This window comes from Gymnoscopelus braueri (assembly GCF_963280865.1).
Source record: "Gymnoscopelus braueri genome assembly, chromosome: 13".
NCBI classification, from domain to species: domain Eukaryota; kingdom Metazoa; phylum Chordata; class Actinopteri; order Myctophiformes; family Myctophidae; genus Gymnoscopelus; species Gymnoscopelus braueri.
In genome coordinates this window covers 15,426,107-15,437,389 of record NC_137615.1, presented here as the reverse complement: position 1 = coordinate 15,437,389, position 11,283 = coordinate 15,426,107, and the positions used below count along the sequence as shown (strand labels likewise).

At 37.0% G+C, this 11,283-nt stretch overlaps 1 protein-coding gene across 1 annotated transcript; it reads left to right on the top strand.

Moving 5' to 3' along the window:
* The first annotated feature begins 6,102 nt into the window (after window positions 1-6,102).
* LOC308099126 (immunoglobulin lambda-1 light chain-like) lies at window positions 6,103-11,256 on the top strand. The gene is made up of 4 exons (XM_080447733.1): window positions 6,103-6,194; window positions 6,289-6,611; window positions 9,420-9,453; window positions 10,602-11,256. The coding sequence occupies exons 1-4, from the start codon at window positions 6,155-6,157 to the stop codon at window positions 10,928-10,930; spliced, it is 726 nt and encodes a 241-aa protein (XP_080303859.1). The 5' UTR covers window positions 6,103-6,154; the 3' UTR covers window positions 10,931-11,256.
* Window positions 11,257-11,283: the final 27 nt, after the last annotated feature.

The window sequence follows — 11,283 nt, the reverse complement described above, 5'->3', positions numbered from 1 at the left end:
CACACACACACACACACACACACACACACACACATGGTCAGACAGACTCACAACTCTAACTTTATATAATATCCATGTGTATATATACAGTGTATGTATGTATGTATGTATGTATGTGTGTGTGTGTGTGTGTGTGTGTGTGTGTGTGTGTGTGTGTGTGTGTGTGTGTGTGTGTGTGTGTGTGTGTGTGTGTGTATATATATATATATATATATATATATATATATATAGACAGACAGACACAGGGTGTAATGGTGTGGAGCAAGATATGATTCAAGATTTTCTTTAATATCACTTCTGTACAATACCAAAACCTAACTAGAAAGTACTGTTCCTGAAGAAACAGTGTGGGATCGCTAAGAATGTTGCTGGTATTGAGTATTGATAGTGTTAGTAGTGTTAAAGGTCATGATGTTAGACTTCATAGGAGGCAATTATTGATAAAGAATGATGATAAAAAAGAGTAGTAGGGTCATAATACAATGACATCAGTATTATGACGTCACTAAATGGCATTTCTCCATTGAAATTACCCAAAAAACGGGAGGAATAATAATAATAATAATAATAAATAGTGAAGATAACATTAGTGTGATCGCTGAAGCGATCCCACAATAAAGGAAAATATAAATGCTGTTAATGTGGGTGGGATGGGAGGGTGGTAATGTTATGCAATGTACCCATACGGTGCAGTAGTAGTTCCCATTATCACAGAGGGAGGCCATTCTATGACATTGGTACTGTGGTGTCATATTGATGACATCAGGGAGCTCGGGCATAAAAGGGACTCATCTGACCATCTTCCCAATCTGCACGGGAGATTCCTTCCATCTTTCTTGCTGAATACTTTGAATCTTCCCCATCTGTCTGGTCTCCAGTGGTGGACATTGGACAGTACATGTTTTGAGTATTTGTGATGGCAACATGTGATGGCCACACCAACAGCCACACACAGTTGGTAAAGCATGGTGGACACTTGTCTTTTTTGGTTTATTAATTTAGTTTATATTTATTTTCAGCACATTCTACAAACATAAAGGACTACACACAACTGGTTAAACGACACACTGTTTATTGCAAGTTTGATGATAAAGTTACTGACTGGAGTGTGCATCCATTAAGTTCTTTAGTTAGGGTCAAGTTGTTTTATCAGGAGTAATTTAATTGGTGTTTAAGTTTATTTTGTTTTTGTTGAGTTTATCGGTTCGGATGAGTGCTAGAGTTAAAAAAGTCTGGCCAAAGAAAGGACCATCTGCTTCAGAGGTGCTTATGAGGAACTGATTGAGTAATTGGACTGCACCATGTCCCCTGTTTGAGTTTTAATTACAATTGTGAAGAAATGTATTTCAGTTGTATGCAGTTTCTTTATTTAATATGAGTTAGTGCTGTAGTGAATTATGTTGTATTATTTGTAGTCTGTTTAAATGTTATTCTTTGTCTTCCCCTTTGTGTTAAGAGTGGTTTGATCACCCACTATATGTACCCCTCATGTCTCATTTTGATTAGGTCAGTCTTGATGTTAAGTTCAGTTCTGTCTTCATTTGTTTTGGGCCTAGAATCATTAAAGGGGTATTTCACTTTCAAAAAAACTTTTGGTCATTTTATCGTCTACTCAGGCCTTTGTGAACCCCCCAGACAGTTTTTAAGTTGCTCGATTCAGTATTTAGATATTTGATATTCTTTTTATCAGACACGCCCCCTTCCTATACAAACCCATTGTAACTTCAAACTCCATTTTAACCATGTTAGATTCATCAAAAACGCCCGTCCTTGGTTCTGGTGACTCACCCTGCCCTTCTAATGCGTGAGGGGGCCGTGTTTTTCCGATTCATTTTTTCATTTATTTTATTTTATTTTTTTATTGTATTTTATTTTTTTCATTTTCCAAAAAAAATATTAAAAATAAATGAAAAAAGTAATTGAAAAAACACGGCCCCCTCACGTATTAGGGGGGCGGTATGAGTCACCAGAACCAAAGACGGGTGTTTTTGATGAATCTAACATGGTTAAAATGGAGTTTGAAGTTACAATGGGTTTGTATAGGAAGGGGGCGTGTCTGATAAAATGAATATCAAATATCTAAATACTGAATCGAGCAACTCAAAAGCTGTCTGGGGGGTTCACAAAAGCCTGAGTAGATGATAAAATGACCAAAAGTTTTTTTGAAAGTGAAATACCCCTTTAACTGTCATGTTTTTAATGGAAAAATAAAAGACACAAAAAAAAAGACATTTTAAAGAAACTACACAAGGCTCCTGGTGTCTCTCTTGCCGACCAACTCTGGTCCCTTACAGTATTGTTGTATTGTGCTTTTTTGCAAGCACATGACTTTCACTACGCTATATTTCAAATAGAAATATTGTACTTTTGACTCCATTACATTTAAAGGAAGGGACTCTTGGGACCCATATTTACAAAAACATATTAGGAATTAACCACTTAAGCCCCATTTCAAATATAGTGAAAATAGCCGATCTGGGTTGTGGGCTTGTAGATCTGCTGGTCTCATCAACAGCCAGACCTTAAAGGCTCCAGCAAACTTGGAGTTGGTTGTAGTAGTCTAGGACCTGGCTAAGATATGTATGCACTTAATTTAGGAGAGAATATCTCAACTGTTCTTGGCTAATATGACCCCAGGGAACAACTTAGGAACTGTGACTAATTCTCTATCCGGGGCGAAATACCCGAAAATGACCACGCCCTTTTTAAAATGACCATAACCGGTGCACTACTTCCAACATGGCTCTATCTACTAAACTGTTGGAGCTACAGATTTACTGAGGTGCTCAAAATGTTCAGAATACTTATGTTTAGGGAAATATAGTAAAGTAAAATATTTTAAGACAGAACAGCTACAAAAAGCAAAAGAAACTGCCAACACATTACAGTCCAGGGCTATAGGAATAATTGTGTGTGAATCAGTCTAAAAGCACCTAAGTTGATGTAACCCAGGGCATGCTCTAATGATTTAGCAAGGGTACCTGAGCCAGCAACGCTCTGGGTCATCATTGTGGCCAAATCCAGTATGGCCACCACCTGAAAAAGGTTTTAGCTAAAACTTTTGAACCAGATGAGCTATAAATGAGCAAACTTGGTGTCTAAATCCTGTTTTTTGACAATTAGAAACATGTTGTAATGCTTACCTTTATGACTGGGTGTGGCTGGACCTATATTTTGCATATTTCAAAGAAATATTAGTTTTGCAAATTTGTTTCACTTACCTTAATCTTTTACATTTTTGGCAAACTTGGTGTCTACTTTAAGCTTTTTGAGCATTAGAAACACATTGGAATGCTTATATTTATGATTGAATCCATCTAGAGCACTCTGACTTGCTTATTACAAATATGGCCACGATACCTAACTGTAACATATGTAACATGTACTGTAACATAAAGTTTCATCCAGATTGAGTGTACAGTAGTTGTAGGAATGAGTTAAGATCAAACACACACACACACACACACACACACACACACACACACACACACACACACACACACACACACACACACACACACACACACACACACACACACACACACACACACACACACACACACACACACACACACAGTCCTTTTGATTCCTCGGGGTGATGACTGTTTTTAATGTCCTAATCATACAACATCTATATATCGAGATGTAACAGACTTCAGTTTTGCAGCATTTGCTGTGTCCACTACATGACTTTTGCAGCCACAGTGGAGTGGAAACATTCAAACATGTTTCTAATTGTCAAAAAACATGATTTAGACACCAAGTTTGCATTCATAGCTTAAAATGTGGTTCAAACGTTATAGCCAAAAACTTTGTCAGGTGGCAGCCATATTGGATTTGGCCACTATGATGACCCTGAAGGTCGCTGGCTCGGGCGCCCTTGCTAATTCATTAGAGCATGCCCTGGATTACATCTGGGACAAATGTGGTGCTCTCAGATTGATTTGCGCAAAAATATCCCTAGGCCCTGGACTATAATACGTTTTTAGTTTCTTTTAGCTGTTCTGTCAAATATTCAAATTAGACATTTTACGCTTTACTATGTTTCACTAAACATAAGTATTCTGAACATTTTGAGCACCTCAGTAAATCTGTAGCTCCAACGGTTTAGCAGATAGAGCCATGTTGGAAGTAGTGCACCGGTTATGGTCATTTTAAAAAGGGCATGGTCATTTTCGGGTATTTCGCCCCGGATAGAGAATTAGTCACAGTTCCTAAGTTGTTCCCTGGGGTCATATTAGCCAAGAACAGTTGAGATATTCTCTCCTAAATGAAGTGCATACATATCTTAGCCAGGTCCTAAACTATAGTGGCAGAGCATAAAGTAGAGCACAAGACCAAACACAGCTTCTAGAAATGAAACCAACATGCAGCCTGTCCAAAGGTCAGGATCAATTATCTCTGCCCTAAGGACAGTTTAACCTGCTCCTTCCATTTATCTTAATTGCTCTAGTAAAGGCCACATCCCTACAAAACAACACAGGAAAAAATATGGCTGATTATCTTTGTTCTTCCACATTCAGATAAGGAAATAACACATAATACTGATGAAATAGCCTGCATTTTACTTGATCATTTTTCAATCAATGATCAATAGAATCTCCCACGTCTCTTATTCAGACTTAAACAGTTATGACAGTCATAAACCGATACCAGAGCAAAGTCTGTTGCCTGTCTGCCTATATACACGCACGCACGCACGCACGGGCGCGCACACACACACGCACATACGCACACACGCACGCATGCTCACGCGCGCACGCACACACACACACAGAATCATCCTATTAACAATATGAACTAAATGCCATGAAGAATGAGAATGAAGAGAGGTTGAACGTGGAGAGACAGACTGATTTGTAGGTGTATGTAGGTATTAATTATCTTGTTGGCAAATTAATGAGGGGGGGGGGTCCGGGGACTGAGCTAGATACAAAGTAACTAGTAACTAAAGTTTTCATATAATTGTAGTGGAATACAAGTACAATATTTTCCTCTGAGATGTAGTGGGGTAGAAGTAAAAGTATTGAAATTGGTAAATACTGAAGAAAGTAAAAACACCCCAAACTTGTACTTGAGTACATGTACTTGGTTACTTTACACCACTGGTAAAACACACTGATCTCAGTGGTGACTGCAATTGTTGCAACTGCACACCAGAGGGCAACACTGGATTAGTGTGACTGTGAAAAATTCACACTTTGACAGATTTCTGGAATGACCTGGACATAATTTGTGCAAACAAGTGTGAACAGTTCATGACTTTACACTCTCAGTCAGTGAAGCATCACCACACCCCCACACCCCTCTCTTCCTACCCAGGATGCACCTGCCTGGCTTCCTCTCCTTATTTATAAGTCCATGTAAATGAAGAGGTTAACTCTCTGCTCTCAGTACTAGGAGGAACTGAGCCTGGATGGAGACACATCTGTAGATGTACTGTAGAAGACTGGCTCTGATGACACATCATTATGTGCTGTTTCATACAACAGCAAACTCATGAAGATCATCAGACACGTTATAGTTCATAGATTCTTAGCATATAGTCACTGTATTTGTGTCAAAGAGAGAAAACAACTTGCTACACATGGACGTGCAATTAAGGAACTGCATTCACATGCATTATTCACATGAAATCAATGTAAACTAATAATGAAGGATTGCACTTAGCACAGTGCGTATCCCCGTCAGCACAATGCTATTGTTTCCAACTTAAATATGAGTATTATATAATTTTGACTACCTTGACTGTGACCTTATCCTCTGAACTGTACACTCTGGGCAGCTGAATGTACTGATCACTCCCACTAAGTTTCATGAACATCTGCCTGCCTCAATTTTAATCTTGACCTTGAATGTGACCTTGACCTTTGACCTTTATTAATGGAAAAGTTTACAAATGTTAAGAATTTTTCCTTTGAAACGGCCAAAATGTGCATTTTGACCATGGCCAGAATATTGCTTTATGGTAAAATTGTCTATATCCTGAAGTAATTTAACAAAGACTTTAACTGTGTAAAAAACTGTGTTTAGACCCCTCCTCTGTTCGCTTCATAGTGTCCTTATAAGCTTCAGTCTGTCCTCTCCACTCCATTCCAGCACTGTTCATCTCTCAGCTGAACAATAAGGGACGTTCACGCCACACTGTGACAACATGCTGCCAACTCTCTGCACTCTCATCACTGCTCTAACATGTAAGAAGACTGACTTACTGTATACTTTGACTTCATGTTGGATTCATCATCTTGTCTATTTCTCTTGGCTTCATGCTCTCTTGTTGTTTCCCAGGTGTGAGTGGTGTGACTGTGGTGACACAGAAGCCTCCTGTTGTGACAATGAGGAGAGGAGAGACGACCACTGTGGATTGTAACCTGGGGACTGTTACTGACGCAGGTCGCTGGTATAAACAGGTTCCAGGCGGAGTTCCCCAGTACGTGTTAAGCTGTTACCATGGATGGAGTTCTGTAAGATATGGCTCTGGTTTCTCCTCTCCTAAATTCACATCTAATCATCAGTCTAAATCTGATTATCGTTTGATCATCAACAATGTGGAGGAGTCAGACTCAGCAGTTTATTACTGTAAGACATGGGACAGCTCTGTTAATGAGTACGTATCACAGTGAATTACACCATGACAAAAACCTCCTCACCAAACACTTCTGCTTCCTGGGGTTCTGACAATCAGATCGAGTCACTATAAAGTTTACACTCTGTCACTTCCCTTTAGGTTCAATTAAAGATATAACATGTTAATCTATTAGATAAACATGGAACTCAACACATTGTGTTTTGTAATGAATAAAATATTAAACATTAGATTGTTCAATGGTAACATCATCCATGTCATCTCATTCAGTAAAAGATATAAAATGTTAATCTAAAAAATAAACGTGGTACTCAACATATTGTGTTTTGTAATGAATACAATATTAAACATTAGATTGTTCAATGGCAACATCATCCATGTCATCTCATTCAGTTGAGTAGGCTATATTAGTAATCATTTTGTCTTTTAAACCAGTCTAGAGTTGATTTGTAATTCTATGTACATAACCAGGCAACGAGAGGCGTTGTTTAAGTCCATACATTAAGTGTAATTTACAGTTAAGTAAAACATTTTTTATTGCAAATATCTCTGATAAAACTTTCTCTCATTAAGTCTCCATACAAACAATGTTGAGCCTGTTCTCTACCATGTTTAAAACAGCATCATCAGTGCCATAACATATTAAAAAAATATATTAAAGACTTGAAAAGGCAAAGATGACAAATGTTTATTTACACTTGAATGTTAATCAAATAACATTATCAGTGACTAAAGTTACTGTACTGCTTCTCATCTTTATTTTTTTTCCAGCATCTACATGATGACTTTGTTACCTGAACATAATGAAAACAATACAAAGTGCTGATTAGTTTACAGTTCCTGTAACAGTTTCAGAAAATACTACAGAAGTTATATCTTGCAGTGACATGATTAACCTACAGTAGGTCACCAAAGAAAACGTTGCCATTGTATGTTTCTGGAAGTCACAGACAAGTGTGATATATATATACGTACAGTATTAAAAAATATGAGTATGCATTTACTGTAATATGTTATTCTTTCTTTGTCCAGAAACATACATACTGTATTCAATGTATCAGTGGTTTGCAGAAAGGTACAATGACAACATTTTACTCAGAGCACCAGATTGATATGACTATATTCCTATAGACTGACCTGTGACTCTGTGACTGATTGGCTGAGATAACGACCAACCCCTTTCTTCTCTGCTGGAGCTCTTATAAGTTCATATGAGTTCAAACTCTCACACTTGCCTCATTATCTTGGAAAGTGAGGTCATTCTCTTTACATTCTGACAACATGCTGGGAATCATCTGCACCCTCATCACTGTTCTAACATGTAAGAGTTACACTAGAAAATACTATATATTCTATTGGAAATATTATTTTCACTTTGAAATGTTTTAAAATATATTATCTAACATGTAAGAGTTACACTAGAAAATACTGTATATTCTATTGGAAATATTACATTCATTTTGAAATGTTTTAAAATATATTATCTAACATTTAAGAGTAATAGTAGAAAATAAACACTGATGGAAGCATGTTAATTTTTTTATGTTTGTTTCAAAAATGTTCATTTTCCTTTTATGTGTTTTCCTTTTACAGATGTCAGTTGCCACAAACAAGTTACGCAGACTCCACCAGTACTGACTGTGAATGAACAACAGACTGCAGAATTTGGCTGTGATATCTCCAGAGATGATGGTCATTATGCTTCTTGGTATAAACAGGTTCCAGGAGGAGCACCTCAGTATGTTTTAAGATTTCACCACAGTCACAGCTCCCCTAATGAATATGGGTCTGGTTTCTCTTCTGACCGTTTCACATCTAACGCCCAATCTGATAAAGATTATCGTTTGATTATTAATAATGTAGAGAAGTCAGACTCAGCAGTTTATTACTGTTGCACATGGGACACGTCTGCTAATGAGAACGTACACAGTGATTTACACCATGACAAAAACCTCCTCACTAAACACTTCTGCTTTTTGGGGGTTTGACAGTCAGATTGAGTTTAAAGTCATTGTAACGTTTATACTCTTGTCACTTTGCTTATGTAAAACTTAATCATAAATAGGAAACTCAACACATTGTGTTCCTGGGTAAGATGTTATTAATTTGATGGTTCAATGTCCAATTGTCTATCTCATTCAGTAAAGTAGTATTTGTCAGCCTGAAACCTTAGTCTCATGTGTTTTTCTGTGTATGTTAATAGATGTTGAAGGAGTGACGGTGTTGAACCAGAAGCCTGCTGTCCACACACTTCCTACAGGACACAAGGTCATTATGGACGGGAACGATGGATGATATGATGGACATGATGTCTGCTGGTAGAAACATCTTCCTGATGCTGTTCCTCAGTAGGTTCCACAACTTTCTCTGGAGCAGGATTCTCGTCAACTTCAATTCAGCTGTAAATCCAAATGTAGATCAGTAAGTTATGAAACAGAAAGAGCCAGGAGACTCTGCTGTGTATAACTGTCAAATATTAGATCATTCTGCTGATGAAGTTTATCACAGCGATTCAACAAATTCACTGAGGCTGTCAATCTCATGGATCTTGGGACTCCATCCAATCAACATCAAACTGATTAACCACCACCATCATTGTGATGATCATGTTAACATCCAGGATGAATCCAGTGGATTTGAATATTGTGGATTCAACACACATTCTACATGAAGTGGGATTTTAAACGTGGACCACAAACAGACATGATGTTAAAATGTCACAGTGTTGCAGGGTCATCAGATCAGTGTGAATAGGAAGCGTCAGTGCTGTTCCTCTATGCAGTGAGAGTGAGGAGGTTTTTGTACGGCCGTGTACACAAACTGAATCACTGTGGTATTCGGACAAGGAACCAAGCTGATTGTGACTGGTGAGTACCCTGTTATCTATCTAAAATATGGGCTTCTTTAAGCTTTTTGGAATAGAATATGTTTTCATATGATGATTACAACTTTTGGATGTTTTAGATTTTGTCCTATTTTAGTATTGCTTAGTGTGTTGTACGTTTATGTACTACACAAACACACTGATCAAAATGGTTTAACTTGGAATGACATCTGAATTAAGAATTTTATATTTTCTCAGTTAATATATATTTGTATTGGTTACTTTAACATTAAATTGCAGAATATTCGTTTTTTTTTCTTTAATTATACAAATCATATTTCTTATAATCTGTTTATACAAATAATCTCATTCATTTCTTTTCATTTAATTGTACCTTTTTATAGTAATTAAACAGATGTGGAGGAAAATATGTATGAGATTATGCATTTTATAGTTTGTTTTGCTTTGACATTAAAAACTATCCCTTCAGAGACGTTACTTAGCACTAGTAACACTATGAGCCCTATGCCTTATGACTAATCACATTAGGCTTTTTTTTTTTTTTTATATAAAAAAAAAAGTGAAAATAGCCGATCTACAGCGACACATTGTGAGCTTGTAAATCGTCTATTTTCACTGTTTTGAAAAGTTTTTTTGTATCTTTGTATTTTTAACATTACTCATATCTTATTGGCTTTACAATGAAATCATACTTCTTGCACATTTTGCTGCTGAAAAGCACTTGATAGTTGTTGCATTTCACTGCCTGAAGAAGACCAATAAGTTGAAATGTGTTACATGAGCTGAGTCAGTGCTCTATAGAGATTTTGTTCAGTATTGTTTGTGAGGTCTTATATATATATAATTTGTACATCTTCCAATAAATGTTTTACATGCATTTAGCACTTTACATTCTGTCATCTCTACCCCCCATAATTATTACCATTGCAGAATAATCAATAAAATCATTGACTTTGTGTCAAAGCAAATTGTTTTTGGTGATTATTTCTAAATAGTTTGATGTGGAACTTTTTCAACACTTTGTAATTCTCTACATCTCCATTCCAAGTTCATTTAAATGTTATATTCATTTTTAGTGAGGCAAATATGAATCGATCTTGCATTGTACATTGTGTGATGTAACTTGTCTTATGTGCGCTCAATACTTTTTTTTCTTTCCATCTTTGTCAGACTCTACCCTCCCTCCTCCAGTGGTGACCATCTATCCTCCATCCAGAGATGAGCTTCAGTCCAACAAAGCCACTCTGGTGTGTGTGGCCAGCAACATGTCTATGGGCTTTGCAGAGGTTAGCTGGACAGTAAATGGTAACGCAGTGAACACTGGAGTCTCAACCAGCACTGCTGTTCAGCAACCAGACAACACTTTCCAAATCAGCAGTTCTCTGGACATGGAGACATCTGACTGGGACAAAGATCAAGTCTACACATGTAAGGTGTCTGTGGGCTCCAACGCTTCTGAAAAAACGATCAAGAAGTCAGCCTGTGACACTGAAGAATAGCGACTGTGACACTGAAGAATAGCATAACGATACATTCTCTCTCTTTTTTGCTTCCTTTTGCTATTTGTGCATTACAAGCAAGAAATATTTCTTTTACAAATATGTACAATAATTGGATACAATTTCATTTTCAGCTTAGTGCATTACATTTAAGTAAATTGTTCTTTATTTTGCTATGAGCAGTATTGTTTGGCCATTGTTTCAATAAAAAGCATTTCAAGTCAAAAGGTGTTTAGTACTGTATATTGTCTTTGATATTTTAGAAATATCAGTGTAGAATTTCAGGTGAACAGTTATTATAGGCAGTTATATTTGGGTTACTTTAAGCTGCACACAAACCTATTCACAATTAC

Coding starts and splice junctions, on each gene's coding strand:
- LOC308099126 (XM_080447733.1), top strand. CDS start 6,155: ATGCTGCCAACTCTCTGCACTCTCATCACTGCTCTAACAT. Junction 6,195..6,288: donor TCTCATCACTGCTCTAACAT/GTAAGAAGACTG, acceptor GTTGTTTCCCAG/GTGTGAGTGGTGTGACTGTG. Junction 9,454..10,601: donor AACCAAGCTGATTGTGACTG/GTGAGTACCCTG, acceptor CATCTTTGTCAG/ACTCTACCCTCCCTCCTCCA.